This window comes from Carex rostrata, chromosome 12 (assembly GCF_964058835.1).
Source record: "Carex rostrata chromosome 12, lpCarRost1.2, whole genome shotgun sequence".
In the NCBI taxonomy this organism is placed as follows: domain Eukaryota; kingdom Viridiplantae; phylum Streptophyta; class Magnoliopsida; order Poales; family Cyperaceae; genus Carex; species Carex rostrata.
Window position 1 is genome coordinate 10,957,042 of NC_135929.1, and position 20,653 is coordinate 10,977,694.

Genomic DNA, 20,653 nt, shown 5'->3' on the forward strand with positions numbered 1-20,653 from the left:
AGATATTGTCAGTTAGCTGTTCATTCGTAAAGCAGTAAGCCACTACTTTCTCCAAAATATTCGTTTTCTATGGTTAAAAAAATTTATGAATGGAATACTAATAATTTGTAGAAATGACATATCAATGAGAGCAATAAATTTCCATTATTATGCACAGGATATCAAGGCAAACATTGAATGATATATTAATAGTAATAAATTTTATTTAAAAAATTAATGCGGCTGTTATAGAAGAAATAAATTTGACATCCATCTATGTGTATAAACATAATGAATATGTCACTGCATTCTATTTTTTCATATTCAAAAAAGTACTAGGCTCACCACGACTTATGCAAAAATTAATATGCAAAGTTGTGTTTTTTATATATTAATAGTTATTAATATACGTTTTATCGGGTATTTATACGGGTATCAGGTCGGGTTCGGTTATGGGTCGGATAATTAAATGAAACCCATATCCTACCCATTACAGTATCGGTTCCGGTTCGGATCCAGATCGGATATTAAATTATTAATTTTGTAACCATACCCATAATTTAACCGGTTATATTTTTTAAATCATACCCTATCCAAATTAATCGGATCCGATTTGGTTCCGAGTCGGATCCGAGTAATCGGGTAAAAGTAGCATCTCTAGCTGTTCATTCGTAAAGCAGTAAGCCACTACTTTCTCCGAAATATTCGTTTTCACCTTGATCACGATTAGGCAAATAAGTTTCCTCTTAAGAATTCTCTAATCTATACTTTTGATATCAAAGAAATTAAGCTAACGAGACATGTGCACAAATATTGAACAGTTAAATATAAAACAAATAATGTATGATATACATGCTAAGTTTATAGAACTTTATAGCAGACTTTTTTAATCTTACAAACATGGTTTGGAAACTCGGCCGAGTGAACTTGGTATCGGTCGGGTCCGATTCTAATTTTACCCGAGTCTCAAACCCATGTGGATTTTTCATCAAAACTCGGTTGAACAATGTTTGACTCGGCCGATTTATCCGATTTTCAGGCCGAGTCAAGTCGAGTCAGGGGAGTTTCATCCGAGTCAGACCGAGCCTCACCCGATTCTAGACATTTTTTACATCAATTTGGGTTTACATAGGAATAGTCATGAATTTGGGAAGAAAAAGAAGGGTGGTCTGATTCGGGAAGAAAATGATCGAAGCGATCTCTAGAGGAAGAAAGACAACTATATTTATATTTTTAAATAAACATGGTGTATTGTTTTATTGTGTATAGAAATAGAAAAACCATTTGGACCATCGTGAACCAGGAGCAACGAGGATCCATTGTGTATAGAAATAGAAGCACTTCCATTCGCTGCCTTTTTTCCTAATTCTTTTCCTCTTATTTCTTTTCCTCTCCATTTCTTTTTTATGGATACCTCCATTTTATTTTATTTTTCATTTTTTTGTTATTTTATAGGGATTAATATTAAGACTAGCAAATTATTTTTATTTTTTAGCACTACCTTTGTTTTTTAACAAATTAATGTTTTACCATTTTTTTTCCTATTATTTAGTAGAAACCAAACTTCTGACAAAAAAATTCAAATTTTCGATCCAATTCAACCGATTTCAGCCGATTCAGCCAATTCCAATTCTGATTCCGAGTTTCAGAAACCATGCTTACAAAAACATTCCAAAGTCTTTTTAGAAAGAAATCTGGACAGACTAATCAGAATGTATCATACTCAAAGACATGCAAAATTTGTAAACCTTCACAGCAATATTTTTAGTCTTAAAAAAAAGATTTCCAAAGAATTTTAGGAAGAAATCTGGACAGACTAATCAAAATTTGTCGGATCAGCATTTGAAATAGAATTTAACTTGTTCACAGCAGCACAAAAGACAAAGCAACAATATGTAATATGTATGATGTTGTTTGTACTAGAACCTAGACCATCGGCATTGTTGTAAAATATTCAAATTTGAATCGTGGTTTGGAAAATTGGCCGATTCTGAGTTGACTCGGCCGAGTCAGATAGGAATCGGCCGGAGGCGAACCGATTTTTCTCGAGTTAACTCGGTTTTGCGAGTTATGTGAAGAAAAATGATACAATTGACGATAAATCGAAACAGTCGGCCAAATTTCCTCTATTTCTCTTGGGTTTAGAGCCAACTTAAACCGTTTTGATAGTTAAATCAAACCAATTTGTATTTTTCCATGGATGTCATAGATGCGACTCTGGCCAGAGAAGAAGCTTTTAAAGAATTATAAATGTTAGATAGACTGGGTGTACGTGAGGTGTACTGTTATATTTGACAATATAATTGTTTCACAGTAGACCATGTTCATATAGATAAGTGATCCGAAAGAGATTGTTTTGAATTTGTAATGTTTTACTGAATAAGTGAATAGAGACAAGAGTGCATTGTGTACAGCTGTTGACACTCGACTGGTTTTTTTTTTATTATTATTTTGTTTTATTTGACTACAGTAAAGGATGAGAATTTGGGATTAACCTAAAAATTTTATTGTTATGAAAATATAAATGTAGAAATTAAGAAAAGAAGTATTTCTTTTGTAAATATTAGTTAGTTTATTATTATTTTATTTTAGGATTAGATAATATAAGTTCTATTTCTTCAAGTAATTTCAGCAAAAATTTGATTGTTATCATATTAACGGCCATTCTTATTAATATCCCTAAAAAAAAAGAAAATTTTAAAAATGTCCCTGTGTAAATTTTTTTTTTATTTATGCCCTGACCGCCAGACCCTGGGGCGCCCCATAAGACTAGTGAGGCGCCACACCCTGGGGCGCCCCATAAGGCTAGTGAGGCGCCAGCCCCCCGGGCGCCCCACGGTTCTTTTTTTTTTTTTATATAGAGATCTTAGTATTTTGATTTAAATAATTTTGTGAAGAAAAGATTTTCTTGTTTAGAGTGTATGCCAAAAAATAAGACAATAGTTGTATTTTTTTTTAACAACTTGTTGATCTCTTTTTTTTTTCAATTTTTATAATATATGTATAATATATACACATATACACATACACACACACACATACACATATACACACACACACATACACATATACACACATATATACACATACACACACATACACATATACATATACACACATACACATATAAACATATACATATATACATGAGATATGCTAATGTGCTTTCAGTAGCATATGGGCCGAAATACACACGGTCCAAATTTGAAATTTCAAAATCTAAACGGTCGATCCGAACCGTTCATCTTCTTCTCCATATTAATATCTGCTTGGAGACCAAATTTTACAATTTTCTGAATTTTTTTACTATTTATTAAGCCACTTTGAAAATCACTAATCCAACGGTTTTACTGTTTTGTGCAGCCACCGTTGGATCAACAATTTTGTAAAATACTTAATAAATAGTAAAAAAAATTCAGAAAAATGTAAAATTTGGTCTCCAAGCAGATATTAATATGGAGAAGAAGATGAACGGTTCGGATTGACCGTTTGGATTTTAAAATTTCAAATTTGGACCGTGTGTATTTCGGCTCATATGCTACCGAAAGCATATTATCCTATCTCTATATACATATATACAATTTTTTTTATAATATATGTATATATGTATAAATATGTACATATACATATACATATATATACATGTACATATATATACATGTAGAGTAAGGCTATGCTACTTCATGAATTAAACGGGGCATTTTAATTCGTGCTCATATCTCTAGTTTCGAAGTCCAAATATCCAATCTAAACCGTTAGATATTTAATCTATATTAAAATATTGATGGAGACCAAATTTTACATTTTTTTTTTATTTTTTTTACTATATTATTAAGATGGTTTGAAAATCGCTGTTTTTTAATACCTACCGTCGAACGAAAACTTAAACTGGATTTTTGAGACACTAAACGACATTTTTTTGAAATTCTGATGCTTCTGATACGACGATACCTGGTGTACCACCGAGGCAAAATCGGATCCGTCTCGTCCTCCCCTTTCCGAAAAGTGCTCGTAATCGTAAATCCAACTTTTCTAGCCAAAGTTATGGCTGTTTAAAGTTTTTTCGAAAATTAAACTTTGAAAATTTACAACTAACTGTAGAAAAATCCAAATAAGTTGAACTTTATATCAATTATGTATATTTTTGAATGTTCTACATGCTGGTCAATTACTTTTGCATTTTAGTCCATGTATCAATCCCCACTACTTCATTAGAGGAATATTGACGAGGAGACTATTGGAGGACTGAAAAGAGAGGATCATCATATCAAGTTACGCATGAAAATATTAATATCTTTCTTTGCAAGTATTAATCTCTTATTTCTCAAGTATTTATACCTATAAAAGTTGACGCATAAACTAATGCAGTAACTGAAAAAGAAGGCCATAAAATTAGTGGAAACCATAATATAACCTTCTTCTAATTGATTCGATCCTTTTGAGTTTATATTACATATCAACTATTGTCTATGGTTAATGATTTTGGTATGCATATAAATTTTAAGGAATCAAATCAATAATTTAGTTTTTGAAAATATACTTCAAATCAACTATTGTCTTATTTTTTGGCATACACTCTAAACAAGAAAATTTGTTCTTCACAAAATTATTTAAATCAAAATACTAAGATCTCTAAAAAAAAATAAAAAATAAAAAATAGAAGAACCGTGGGGCGCCCGGGGGGCTGGCGCCTCACTAGCCTTATGGGGCGCCCCAGGGTCTGGCGCCTCACTAGTCTTATGGGGCGCCCCAGGGTCTGGCAGTCAGGGCATAAATAAAAAAAAAATTTACACAGGGGCATTTTTAAAATTTTTTTTTTTTTTGGGATATTAATAAAAATGGCCGTCATATTAATGTCTTTATTATTTGAATCAGTACAGGAATATCCTCTTTTATATTTTAATACAGAGAATAACAAGATGATTCAGTCATTTCGTCAGAGCTTTTGACAGTAAAAAAAAATGTTTTGGTTATAATGCTTGTATTATATAATATTAGTGGATTATTTTAGTGTAATATTTTATCTTAACATAATTTTGTTGACAAATTATTTTTAATCAATTTTTTTTTCTATTTGTGTAGTACAAAATAAGTTGCTAAAAATATCAGAGTTTCCGATCTGACTCCGCCGATTCCGGCCGATTTATTCGATTCTGATTCAACAGTCAAGTAATCGATTCTGGTTCTGATTCCGATTTGAATTTATGACAACTTCAATTCTTGGAACTGTACTTTTCATTAATAAATATATAAATTTAGCATTCCAAGGATAAGTGAAATTATTCAACTAAATTAAGAACCATAAATTTTACAAAATATTTTTTCGTTGAAGGTCATAAATTTGATAAATCTTAGACTAATATTATCTAATTTGCCATATATATACTATCAAAACTGTCACAGTATAGATTTTGACTAAGCATATTAATTTAGAAAGGATTTTATTATGCATGCTATATATAATATATTCAGCCTCTAACCTCAACAGAAAAAATGTTGTTTCTTAGGTCTGAAAAACCATTGCAATGAACAACAATCAAAACGAAGCCAAGTTAAAGGCCGGTGTTGTAGACTTCATTGGACCACTACTGAAACGCCTTAATAACTTAACCAAGGAGATCAATGTTTCTGAGAACTCGCAGATGGCGACAACCATCGACCAAATTAGAACAATAGTTTTAAAGACAAAAGATAGAACTGGTGGCATACAAAAATGGGATTGGGAGCTAATTGGTCTCTTTGGAAAGATAGAAAGACAGATTGATTCCTGGATTGATCATAATGAGAAATGGGATGAAATGAAAGAAAACACTGTAAAGAGCATACTAAGTGATATTCTTGATAAGCTTTTATATATACCCGAGAAGGCACCTAATTTGCGTCTTGAAGTCACAGAACCCAGTAGAAGTAATCAAGGGAGTAAATTGTTCACGGATTTTAAAGATCTAACTTTAGAGTTGGACGTCCATTCCATTCTTTGCCTGTATAGCCTTGGCACTTTTCCAGAAAACACAGAACTGGATAAGAGATTTGTGATTTACTGGTGGATTGTTCTAGGGCTTTTACCTCGGACTAGTCGAGAAAAAACTAAGATGGATGGTAACACAATCTATTTTGGTCTGAAGGAGAAAGGTTTCCTCGAATCCGTACATAACGGAAAGCAAAATCAAGTAATCAACCAATGCATCATCAACCGTACAGTACACAAATGGTTGTTGTCCCCCAATGCGAGTAATGTCATCTTTAGTTTTGACTGTAGTGAACACTCCAGTTCGCCCTTTTTTGGGGAATGGTTCAACAAGAAAGTACATATAAATCTAGGCAAGAAGTACCTTAATGTCGACAATGTCCCCGTAAACAAAGAGTTGCAGGTGGTTCACCTAGGAAGTTGGCGTTACACAGAAGTGAAGGCTGACAACAATGCCAATGAAACTGGGCCTAAGAAAAAAATGTCAATTGACCACATTGAGATTGAAAATCCCAACCTATTAAAAAAGTTGAGTGAAGAGAGTCAAAAGACGACCTACCTTAGCCTGCGAGGGATTTCGGGGTTAGAAGAGATTCCTGAATCCATTGGGAAACTAGAAAACCTGATGATACTAGATCTCAGGTCTTGTCATAATCTGATGAAATTACCACAGCAACCAAGGTCCACATTAAAAAAAAAATTATCCCATCGTACTAGGTTCAAGAAATTAATTGGATGGGAATTACCCCAAGAAAGCTGGTTCAATAAGCTGATGGTTTTAGATATTTCGGGATGCTTTCTGTTAGATCATATGCCAAAGTGGATATCTGAGCTCTGTAATTTGGAGGTGTTAAAGGGCTTTCTAGTTGGCAGAGTGGGAAAAAAAAATGAGTCATGCCAGCTAGGTGATCTTTCAAAATTGATTAACCTCAAGAAGCTGAGCATTAGAACTACCACTGACATGAGTCCCGAAGTTTTAAGTGGCTTTAATTCTCTGAACAGCCTTTTGATATTAACAATTACGTGGGGAAAATATAAGATACCAGACTACTCTTTACCAAAGAATCTTGAAAAGTTGGATATCAGATGTTATCCCGAAGATGATGTATCAAAGCTGATGAACTGTGCCGAACTGACAAAATTGAAGAAATTATATATAAGAGGTGGGGACCTTACAAAAATTCCTTCCCATGAGAACTGGAAAGTGGAGATGTTGCGCCTCAGGTTCTTAAAAAAATTGGTTTCAACCGATTGGGAAGAGGTGAGGGGCTTATTTCCGAATTTAAATTACGTGGAATATGTGGGATGTCCCCGACCCGATAAATTCCCCAATGATGGGAGTTGTTGGATTAAGGACAAGGCTGACAACAATCAAAACAAAGCCAAGTTAAAGGCCAGTGTTGACGACTTCATTGGACCACTCAATATCCAGGTATTTACAACATTTATGTTTGTCAAAACTACTCTGAAACTTTTTTTTTTATGTTTGTCAAAACCACTCAATACCTACACCGATGGTAAGAACTATAATTGCTCGTATTATACATGTAGAACTGGACAAAGCTTTTATTTCTATAATTCTTCTTTTTTACATGAGTTCAAAATCCACACACCATTTGTTTCTATATTTTTGAAGAAGTTTCGGTTTCAATAATTGAAATATCATTCTAACAAATAATGTATTTGTGTTCTCTGTATGTAGAGAAACCCATATATAAAAAAGATGAAGCCATTTGGTAGTCTCGGAGGGTCAGTGCAAGAAATGGATCCTACTGGCATTACACGCATTGTTAAAATTAGTATCTACCATAGCGAGGTGATTGATTCTCTTGCTATTTGTTTTGAACATAATGGCCTCACGCAATGCACCAACCGATGGGGCGGAGATGGAGGAAACATTACTGAGGTATGAGCATTCTATAGTTTGGTAATATGTGGCATTTTCTTCTTGTAAAGATCAATGAAAATCAAGTCACTGAATTTTATCTTGTAATTATATTCTTAAACTATTATCTGCATAAATTATTAACAAACAAAGAAATTAAAAAAAAAAAACAAAGTAATATGTTGAGTAAACCACTTTTATTTAGTTGGCTAATGCAAGTTGATATAAACAAGGGTTATGTATTAATAATGGTCTCCAAAATCGGCCGAGTCGAACCGTACTCGACCGAATTGGACCGATTCTCAAATATTTTAATTGCCTTGAGATTGTATTAATGTTTTTGGGGTTTTTTTTAAGTTGGACATTAATTTCTCGGATTTTTCAAGTTGTTTTCTGAGAATAAAGAAAGAGTCTTCAATCTGAAATGAACATAGCACGCAATCGCGCATACAATCTAAGGATGAACCATGGGACTCTTCTATGGGACTTCTTTTTCTCTCCTTTAGTTGTTTTCTGATTGGTTCTCTCTGGTTCGAATATTTTTTTCCTCCTCTCCTCCTATCCATTTTGAGTGATAATCGGTACCTGCATTTACTCCTTTTTATTATTTTCTGATATATTTTTTTTCCCTTTGGCTGTTTACTTTCATTCTTTTTTGGTTTCTTTCTCTTTTCTTTATTTCATTCCCCATTTTTCCCTTTTTACAGATCAAAAGCGGCCTTAACAATAGTTTTGAACTAATTATTTATTTTTACAATTTTATTTATATTATTTTAGTGTAGAACTGTGTTTTTGTAAAAAAAAAAAAATTCCGAATTTCTTATCCGATTTGATCGATTTCAACCGATTCACTCAATTCCAAATCCACAATTAAGTAATCAATTCGATTATGAGTCCAATTTTGCCGAACATTGCTTCTATTGCCCTTTTGTTAATTAGGCCGGGTACAACAGAGAGCTCAGTATTGTTCTCTGCCATTGTACTTAAGTCTTCATAGCAATGCCGATTTAAAATTGTCTGGGAGGACATCTCTTAATTAATTCAATTCTTCTATTTTGCTTGTAATAATATATATTTTTTAGTATATATTGTAAATGGTCACTCTACTACACCAGAACTCAGGCTTAAAAATTTCTTGACCAGTCCTTGTCAGTTGTGATTTTATTTGTAAAGAGGAACATAAACTGTTAGTTCTGATTTATATCCATTTGATCTACATTTAATTAGACGTAAATCAGTTGTTTCAATTTTACAAAATAACATGACACTGAAATATCAACAACGCGAATTGATAGTAATGATTTTTAAAAAGTTTGAATCCTTCAAATATTATTAAACTTTATAAGTATAAATTGCTCATTTATACTTGTGATATATATAAAATTCTTAATGCACTAGGACCCTTCTTTGCTTCAAAATTGGGCAATAATTTAAATGATTATTTTGTCTTAGTATATATTACTCGAAAGCACTTTTGCATTCAGTGTATACCAAGATCAATCTGTTTAGGGTAACAAAATATAAGCAAAAATGACACAATTAATTTAATATTCTTACTCCAAAGTCTTTGAATCATGTTAAGAACTTCAAAGTGAAGCATTTAATAAAAAACCTAATAGGATAAAATCATGGTGTTGGTTACAGGTATAATTAGTTTCTTGGAATATTGTATTCATAGTTTTGTACAAGAGGTTCGAAGGGTTAAAATGCCTCGTTGTCATGCATTATTAATTGTACCTCATATTCATATTAAAATAGTCGGTCAGAATTTATCTATATGATCTCCATATTGAAATGTACATCAATACAAAATCTTATATTTTTTTTAAAAATTGCATATTATTCTTTAATACAAAATCACTGTTTCGCGACCATATAAAAACAATGGTTTTTAATCTTTCTAAACATAATATTAAAATATACTAAAAATTATAATTTTTGGTCTCCAAACATATGTTAATATGGAGAGCATGTCGAGTAATTCAGATCAACTGTTTGACCTTTGAAAATGGAGATAAACAATATGAGACATGAAAAAATATGATAGACATGAGGCATTTGAATTTGAACCTTTCTCTTTATACAAAAATACTAATATGAACTTTTGGTTGTTCCTTGTAAAATTTGTCTACTAATGCATAATTAAGACATTTTAATTACTAACAAAAGTTTTTTTCTTTTATGTATATAGATCAATCTTAAAACAGACGAGTACATTAAGTCTGTTGAAGGCTACTTTAATGACGACTATAATGGTCATGAGGTTGTGATGTCACTGACACTGGAAACAAATTTAGTTATTTATGGACCATACGGCACAGAAAAAGGAAAAGAATTCAAACTCCGTGGTCCGAAGTACAGTCAAATCATTGGATTTCATGCACACTGTGAAAAGTATATCAACGCTGTTGGAGTTTATGTCCAAGTAAGTGCAACTTAACTGTATATTATCTTTTTCATAAATTACTCTTGAAGGTTTTTATATTTCTTTGTTGTCGTATATATATACTCCGATGTAATATATATAGATTAATCTATTTGATGATCATCAAGCTATATTGGCACGTGAGAAAATTTGTGCACGTCCATAAATAAGGATTTTAAACTTTCGATTCTTCTTTGTCTTCTGATTTAATCTTTGCAAATTTGAACAATTTTCGTTTTTTTTTTTTCACACATATACATGGAGAAATTTGAAGTAAACTAAAGTGGCAGTTTGGATAATGGAATTTTACTTTAAAGCCTTTAGAATTATTATGTTTTGTATATAACGAGAGCTAATACATTGCAAAAATATTTTTCTTAAATTTCAATATACAAAATTAAAAAAATTAAAATTATGAGAGTGACTAAATAACGTTTTGATAAAGTTAGATCCAAACTATTTAATTTAAATTAGCACAAATTTTAAAGTGGACTCCATTTAATTGAAATAGTTTATAGTTTTTTTTTTATCAAGTCCAGTCTTTATAAAGTGAACTTTAGGTGGGTCCCTTATATTTCCATATACGGTTGATATGTCCGGATTTTATAAAAACTTGACATGTTTGGTATGAAGACTTTATATATTATGTATACAAATTTGTATATACAAGAGTATAAAAACTTACACTCGCTAACTAGCGTTAGTGTCCTTCTAAAAAGTCGAAAATGATTTAAAAATGGAATCATTTGAACCCTCATTATAATTATAATAAGTTAGATATATTAATTGTTCTTGTTTTAAATTAATAAAATCTTAATATTCATTATTACATATGTTATTCACATTCTATATTTATGACAATTTCTTTTAATCTAATTTATGAACATAACTTGAATAATAAATATACTATATAATAATACACTATTTGAATAATATATATACTATGTAATAATACATAAAATTTATATCACATTGTAGTTTAATTATGTTATAATTCAAACTTCTAGTTTCGACACCAAGGTACAAGTGCAACCTTATTGAAATTTTATTATTAGTTTAGATTCTTCAACAGTGCCTAAGTTTAATTTTATTTAATTCTTGTTTTTCTATTTAACTCACGGATCTATGTGTTCAAACTTCAAAGTAAGGTTGAAAGTAAAATAAGGTTATTGATATTTCATAATATCACATTATAATCCCATTTCGGTTCCCAACGGAATCCATTTAATCAAATTTTACCAATTTAACACATAAGCCCCTCTGATAAGGGAAATTATCACAAGTCATATAAGTTAACAAATCAGATCCTTAAATTATAATATTTTCAATTTGGTCCCTGACATTTATTTTTATTTTAAAATAGTGTACCAGTACTTGTTTCCTTCCCAAATTCAAACAAGAGGTAAGACACGAATCGAGATCAGAGGCCTCCAAGACCGATTAGAACCATTCAAGATTATTCACAAACAACTTTAATTTAATGTAAGGGTTCTAACCGATTCAAAGCACTCAAGTCTTCTCGCCGAAGTCCTCGGTGGCGAGAGGGAGTCAGCGAGAGAGATGGGGGCGTGAAAATGGAGACGAGAGGGGGCAGGGCTTCTCCTTTTTCCTTCTCCAGGATGGAGAAAATGGAGAGAGCGAGATAGATTGGTGGGGGAGGGTTGGCAGTGGCAAGAGGAGCCCTCCTCTGGTGCTACTGTGATCTAAGGGTTGAACATTTTCTGAAATTCAATTATACTCTCCTTTAATTGATATATAGTCCGTTTTGCTTATAAATACCAAATCGAAGTTTCATACAAATACTACAATTAAACTCATACGTATATTTCGGACATTTATTTCTCAATTTAAGATCCGAATAATTTAATATTAAATAATATATATATATATACATACACACACACACACACACACACACACATATATATAGGGTCTGTCTAAATTGCTGCTGGCAGCATTTCAGCAGAGGTGTTGCCGGGGCTATATTTAGCTGTGTGATGTCCAAACAACAAATCCAAACCGTTAGATGTTTAATCTATATTATAATCTACTTGGAGACCAAGTTTTACATTTTTTGGAATTTTTTTACTATATATTAAGCTGGTTTGAAAACCGCTGATTTCTGTAAATTTCTGCAGCATTGAAATCAGCGGTTTTCAAACCAGCTTAATATATAGTAAAAAAATTCCAAAAAATGTAAAATTTGGTCTCCAAGTAGATTATAATATAGATTAAACATCTAACGGTTTGGATTTATTGTTTGGACATCACAAAATAAAAAAAACAGTGGCAGCACTACCGGCAACAAATTAGCCACAGCATATATATATATATATATATAGAGAGAGAGAGAGAGAGAGAGAGAGATGGGCTATGGTGCATTGCAATGCATGAACCCCCTTATGCATTGCACTATAAATCACGGATTTAAAGTCCAAACGACCGATCCGAACCGTTAGATGTTTAATCCATATTGAAATGTGCTTGGAGACCAAATTTTATATTTTTTGGAATTTTTTTTACTATTTATTAAGTATTTTTGAAAATTACTGTTTTGCTGTGAACAGTAAAAACAGTAAAATTTTCTGGACCATCAGATCAGCGACTTTCAAAATTGCTTAATAAATAGTAAAAAAATTCCAAAAAAATATAAATTTTGGTGCCCAAGCACATATTAATATGAAGAACAAGATGAACGGTTTGGATCGGTCGTTTGGACTTTAAATCCATGATTTATAGTGCAATGCATAAGGGGGTTCATGCATTGCAATGCACCATAGCTCATCTCTCTCTATATATATAAATATATATAATCAAATCCCTATACTTCCTTAATGATTGGGATTGATAAATTTTATAATTTATTCGTACGAATAATTTGTATATTTATATTCTTGATTGGAACTCAATTTATTTTAGTTTAGTTAGATTCTATACGAATATTCGTTGTTATTATTTATAATTTAGTTTAATTTATAATTTGTACAAAGTTTTGTATATTTTATTTTTACCCAATCTACAATCGAAATAAATTAATTAACGAAAGTTGCGTATGGCAATTGCTATGAATTTTCATAAGTTCATGATTTCCGGTTTAATAATTACCTTATACATTTCTAATTTTATATTTTTAATTTGGTTATCATTATTTCTTTATTTCCGAAGTGTTGTAATCTTGTATTTTTAAAATTATGTGTCTTTAATCAACAACTCAACGGAGATTTATGTGATGGTTCATTGTTGTATTTTAGATCTCTATAACTGCATCCAACTTTTATTAATTTCTGATTAACATTTTCATTTTGATAAGATTACATAATTCTAACGGGTCACACAAGACGTATGTTATTTTTATGAAAATTCTTATTTATAACTTTACTTTGCAATTTTATAAGCTTAAATTAAAATTGGTTTAATCAGAACCTTTCAATTTTTTGTATTTTTGGCATTTATCATTCAATTGTTTCTATTCATTGAATTTTGATTTCAGTTATTGATTATAATTCTATAATTGTTTATGTAAGTAATTCGTTAGTAGATCTTATTTTATTAGGCCTTAGTATAAAATTATCTTTCAAAATTTACAAAATTTTAAATTAGTTCCGATTTTATTATCAATAATTTGTTTAAATTTATTACTAATCCTGTTTATAATAAATTTAACAATAATTAAAATTATGGGTTATAACAATTTTTTTTACATGAGGTCAAGATCCTTTAAACTTTTATTTACTACATTTATTTGTGTTCTCTGTATGCAGCCAACTGGTGGTTCTATAATAGAGAAAGGTATATTCAGGTATGACAATATGAAAGAGAAAGAAATGGATCCTACGGGCATTACTCGCATTGTTAAAATTATTATCTACCATGAGGACTATATTTATGGTCTTATTGTGTATTTTGAACGTAATGACACCACGCAATGCATCCACCGATGGGGCGGCTATTCTATCAGAGCACACCAGAGTGAGGTACGAGCCATTTGTGGACTAAGTAATAGATGTCAATTTTTTTATTGTAAAGTTCGATGAATTATTTTAAAATTATAAATTCTTAAATTACTACATAGCATAGCTAGATAAATTATTACCAAACAAAATAAATAAAAAACAAAAAAATGAAAAGGTTGGGAGAACCACATCTAATTAATTGGGTAAAACAATATATTTTTATTTAGGCCGGATTTTTAACCAAGAGCTCTATAATTAAATAAAATTAATAAATAAAAACTAGAGGATTGTTCTCAGCACTTGTCATCATAGCAATTGTTCTTAATAATGTCAGGGAGAACATTAATTCCTTAATTAATTCAGTGCCTATACCGTTTTTTGAAATGATGAGATATTTTATTTACTATATCTTATAAATGGTCACTCTAACAATACTACTCCAGAACTCTAGATTCAGAAACTTCTTGACATATATATTTGTAAAGAGCAACAGAAACTGTTAGTTCTGATATATACATCATTTGATCTACATGTACACGTATATCAGTTTTTTTAATTTACAAAACATCAAGATACGTACTGAAGAGTCAGCTACGCCAAAATCTTGATAGTAGTGATTTTTAAATGTCAATATACTCACTGGTCAATCTTTCAAATATTATTAAACTTTACCAGTATAAATTGCTCAGGTACACTTGTGATATAAATATCTTATTATACTTGGACCCTTCTCTTTTTTCCAAAATTGGCCATCAATTTAAATGTTTATTTTGGCTTCATATACATTAATTACTCGAGCACCTTTTCGGTAAAAAAGTCAAGCAAAGATGACACAAATACCAAGTTAGGTAATCTAACTCGAAAGTATTTAATATATAAAAAAAGTAATACGACATGGCGTAAGTTAAAAGTATTAATTTCTTGGAAAAGTATACATATTATTTACAAAAATACTAATTTTAACTTGGTTTTTCTTGTAAAATTTGTCTCCCAATGCATATAAACCTACTAACAAGCAGTTATGTAACTGTCTAAAGTCTTCTCTTACCTGGTTCTATTTTTTTGTAGGTCAATTTTGAAACAAACGAGTACATTACGTCTGTAAATGGCCTCGTGGAAAGAGATGATCGTAATAGTTCGATTTGTTTTGTCAGGTCACTAGTGCTGAAAACTAATTTGAGGGTTTATGGACCTTACGGCACAGAGTCACCGAAAGACGATTGGAAACCTTTCGAATTTTCTGCGCTTCTCGGCAGTCAAATAATTGGCTTTCATGGATATAGTTCTTATCCATATGTCCACGCTCTTGGAGTTTATGTCCGGCAGGTAGGCACAACTATCATGTTTTTCATCAACTACGTACTCTAAATTTATTTTCTATTTCCTTGTCGTACACTGGATCTTTCTGAAAATTATATTTAAATTAATATAAGTTTATGATAATTCACATATTAGGATTCTACGGTTCTACCCGTACTAAGAATCTATATTTTAATTAAAAAAGTTCAAACAATTAATTTGAACCATTAAACATAATCTTCATATGAAAATATACTTGGTGACTAAATTTAATATGTTTTCATAATTTTTTTTCTATTTCATAATATCAGAACCATCAAACAATTGACTCCAAGTCCCCGGATTATGGTTGTCCTTTGATGTTTATGGGCTCAAATTAATAGAACTATTGTCAATTGATTCAAATTGGTCTTCTAAGAGGCTCCAATTGTCAACAGAAATAAACATGGGCGACCATGTAAATAATTGGGGCTTTTTTATTTACCTAGTATGAAAATATTTTTTCTTTGTTACCTAAAAAAAGTAGTTGTGAAAAACAAAATCTAACTCATCTTTATTGATAAAATTTATAAAAGAGCAGATGATTATATCTTTGAGATAATTTATTGTAGTTCACCTTAAATTATTGTTTAGTGGAAAATAAATATATGGTAGTGTGAAAAATGAGGACAATATTGTTTCTAGAGTTTTTATTATTTTATTTTATTACATTTGGTCAAGATCCTTCAACCTTTGGTTTCTATTTTATTGAAATATTGGTTTCTAACATAGAATGTATATAACATGTATTTAGTGTTCTCTGTATCCAGTCAAATGGTACTATAATAAAGGAGGGGCCATTCCTTGGTGACGGTGGTATAGTGAAACGTATGGATCCAACGTGCATTACTCGCATAGTTAAAATTAGAATCTACCATGGTGACAAGATTAATGGTCTTACTGTGTATTTTGAACGTAATGGCACCACTCAATGCACTGGCCTTTGGGGCAAGAATGAAGGAACGTTGGATGAGGTACAGACATTTTTCTGCTTTAATTTACTAATATATGTCACTTTTTTTTATATTGTAAATTAAGATCGATGAAGTTCAAATGACCCGAATTTTTTATTTATATCCAATAAAAAAATTAAATTTAAAAAACTAACCAGTAATTTGGCATAGGATTTTGAAATCTACCCAAACCGGAAATATTTACGGTTTCTTCTTCTTCTTGTTTTTTTTTTTGCTGCTGGTTTTGGAATTGTAAGACTAGAATTTTTTTTTCTGGTTTTAGACTAAATTACAGGAAATTTTTTTTTCCGATTTGGGTAGATTTTGAAATCTTGTCCAACTTTGGTTATTTTTTGAAATTTAATTATTTTTTTGGATATTTATAAAAAATTCGGTTAAATGACTGATGACTTTTAATTCATAATTATATATTCTTAAATTAGTGTCTAGATAAATTATTATCAAACAAAATAACTATAAAACAACAAAATACAGAAGTTGGGACTTGGGACAACCAGGTCTAATTAGTTGGTTAATTAATTGACCCAATTTGTATACACAAGAGCTCTGTTTTTTATTTTGGCCCAGTACTGAAATAGAGAGCTCTTTACGTAAAACAAAATTAATAAACTAATGAAAATCTGCGGATTATTGTTATCAGCTTTTTGTACTTTTCATCATAGCAATTAGCAATACACGACTGAAGCATTTAATATGTTAGGAACTACACGACTGAAGCATTTAATATGTTAGGAACTACATGACTGAAGCATTTAATGAAAAAAAAAACATAATAAGATAAAATAATGATGTAAGTTGAAGGTACTTTTTTTCTTGGAACAATGTCAATGTTGTATATATAAAAAAGCACAAATATGAAATTTTTGGTTGTTCGTTGTAAATTTTGTCTCCTAATGCACAATTTAGAATTTTAATCATTCACAACTTACCAATTAACAGAAGAAGTTATTAAAAAATAATTATGTGCATGCATAAAGTTTACTCACTAGTTTTATGTTTTTTTCAGATAAATTTTAAAACAAACAAGTACATTAAGTCTGTAAAAGGTTACTTGGACGATAGTGATAATATGTTGTCACTGATACTGGTAACTAATTTGGATGTTTATGGACCATACGGCACGGGAGAAGGGAGATCCTTCGAACACACTTCTCTGCACAGTCAAATTATTAGCTTCTTTTCATGTGTTGGAATTAATTGTGTTTTCCGTCTTGGAGTCTATATCAAGGTATTTACAACATTTATGTTTGTCAAAACTACACTAAAACTTTTTTTCTAATTATTCTTTGTTATCTTCGTAAGCCTTTACTGACAATTATATTTACTGCCAAGGTACCAACAATAATACCAACAATAAGTAAGTCGGTGCTTTGCGGTGGCACTGGGGGTTCAGCAAGAGATATGGACAACGTGCTTGCCATTGTTAAAATTCATGCTGTCAAGATTCGATATGACGATACTATTCATGCTCTTTCTGTGCGTTATAATGTTTATTCTGAAACACCACTCTGGGGCGGAGAAACAGGAAAGCTGACTGAGGTACAAGATTCTTGCACCAAACATAAACTCCTCTCCTGGGGCGATTTTACAATTTTTAAATATATTTTTTTCTATTCTTTTTAGTATTGCAGGTACATACAAAAGAGCAAACAAACTGTTTATAAAAATTGAAAGCTACCAACAAACTGTTATTGTTGTAAATGTAACTCGGATTGTGAATAGTATAGGAGGGGAGTTTATATAACCTGATTTTAATTTCTTATAAAGGAGTATACAAGATTTTACGAGCCTTTGATATATTTTCTCAATCTTAGTCACGCCTCATCTGATGCTCATCCTATTTATACTAATATATGTCGGTACTAAAATTTCTAAATTTTACATATTTATTCTACCGACATTATTAATATCTCAGTACTAAAGTTTTTAGATTTTATATATTTATTCTACCAACATTATTAATATATGTCGATCGGTTGATTTCTTTACAGAGTACATGATATGTACATGTCTTCTAACTACGATATGTTACGAGAGTATAGAACTTTATCAGATAATACACTTGCATTATAACCGGCTATATATCTTCAATACACTACAATTGATTAATGGGCTTGGGCTTTCCGATAATTAATAATTTTTACTGGGCTCCTGAAGTCGTTGCTGTCAATTTCAACAGTAATGTGCATAAAGTTTTCTATATGGTTTTGTAGATCAATTTTGGTAGATACGAATACATTAAGTCTATGAGAGGCTATGTTGGCTACTTCGGTGACATATTTACTGTGAGGTCACTGCAACTGATAACCAATAAGATAAGTTACAGACCATACAAAAAGGAAGAAGTGACTTACGGACCATACGGCAAGGAAGAAGGGACTCCTTTTGAACTCTCTGCTTTTGACGGTAAAATCATTGGTTTCCATGGACGCTCTGGGGCATACCTCGATGCCATTGGAGTTTATGTCAAGGTACTAGTATTACTTCTCACAAGCAACTCTGAAACTTGTTTATATATGTTTTATGCATTTGACCTCTTCATTATATTTTAATTCCTTTTCAATTGTTTTATAATTTACAAAATGTGTTATTATTAAGTCCAACGGCTATACAATCAAATAGCAATCTATTGAGGTTAATTGCAGCCGTTGATTATTGTGTGAAGTAATTAAACTTGACTCATTAAATTTTGCAGTGGGGTGTTGATGATTGATGGCACGATTTTGAAGGTCAAACGTGGTTCTTCTTGGACAAATAAAATATGGATTTGAAGCTTTATTCAATTTTAAGATGATGAAAGTTTCAAGTCTATTAGAATTTTTTATAGAAACTTATGTTTTTTGAGTGAAGTATGCGTGGGTAATTGTTATCTCAAAATTTTGTTTTTCTGTTTTATTTTTTTTATTTATGAAATTTTAGAGTTGGTATTCGATTTTTATGGCTATAAAACAGTTGCCTTGTAATTTAGGGTGTTATAAAACAGTTGCTATAGAAAGTCATGGTTTTTGAGTGAAGCAGGCCGTGAGAATAGCTAGTAAGAAATTAAATTTAATAATGATCTTAAAAATTTTAAAATATCAAATTTATTTTATAAGAACTCAAGCAGTAAAAAATAACCAAAAAAAATCAATATATTAAAATAACTTATACATCTTCATTTTTTTATAGCTTGACTTTGTATTTAAATGAGTTTGAAAATTTCAAAATTTTATATGTACACACACACTAGTGGAAAAACAGGAATCAGGATCGGCTTATCTGGATCGGGTGTAAGAACCAACCGATACTGATACCTATCTGGATCGGTTCTATCACTAAAACCGATACTAAAAGCTAATGAAAGCACAGCACATGCACTATCAGGATCGGTTCTAAGCTTCGAACCGATCCTGATAGTATCTGGATCGGGTCTAAGCTAAGAACCGATCCTAATTATCAAGTATCAGGATCGGCTCTAAGCTTAGAACCGATTCAGATACTATCAGGATCGGTTCTAAGCTTAGAAACGATCCTGATAGTGCATATTTAGCTTTATCCCAAAGTCTGATTCTTCACAGAATCATTTTTCTTTCTTCTTCCTCCATTGCTTGGCGCAGCAGCTATCTTACTGGGCATTGATCAGCTATCTCACTATTCGTTCTCAGGTTCATTAATTGATTAATCATCTCTTTTCTCAAGTTTGATGTTAGATCTAGCACAATTTAGGCTCTAATTCGGCTCATTTTATAAACCCTAATCTATCTTTTAGGTTTTAATACATTTTTATATTTTAAGCTTTTCTTTATATGTGAAGATGAGCAAATTCATGATATATATGAATTTTTGATATAACTATATTTGCACATCCATGCTATATTTGAGCTTTTGATATATACCCATATATACCCTAGCATGCATCATATATATGTTATATAGTATTTGGCTAATATGCTATGGGTTGCATAGAGGCCTCCCGTGCTACGGCTCAATATTTGAGTTTTCAAAATCCTAACGGTCGATCCGAACCGTTCATCTTGTTCTCCATATTAATATGTGTTTGGAGACCAAATTTTACATTTTTTGGAAATTGTTTACTATTTTTTTATGGTCCAGATTTGTCTGAAAAACAACGATTTTCAATAAATCTAAAAA

The 20,653-nt window shown here is 31.1% G+C and overlaps 1 protein-coding gene across 1 annotated transcript in view; it reads left to right on the forward strand.

The window, feature by feature from the left end:
• Nucleotides 1-20,653, forward strand: part of LOC144562542 (uncharacterized) — a 294,211-nt gene that overhangs the window by 1,901 nt on the left and 271,657 nt on the right. The window contains exons 4-9 of the mRNA XM_078311733.1: nt 5,487-7,379; nt 7,650-7,853; nt 10,024-10,257; nt 14,019-14,231; nt 15,279-15,536; nt 16,319-16,522. Of these exons, the coding sequence (XP_078167859.1) occupies nt 5,505-7,379; nt 7,650-7,853; nt 10,024-10,257; nt 14,019-14,231; nt 15,279-15,536; nt 16,319-16,522 (2,988 nt within the window). The 5' untranslated portion in view covers nt 5,487-5,504. The remainder of the gene's footprint in view (nt 1-5,486; nt 7,380-7,649; nt 7,854-10,023; nt 10,258-14,018; nt 14,232-15,278; nt 15,537-16,318; nt 16,523-20,653) is intronic.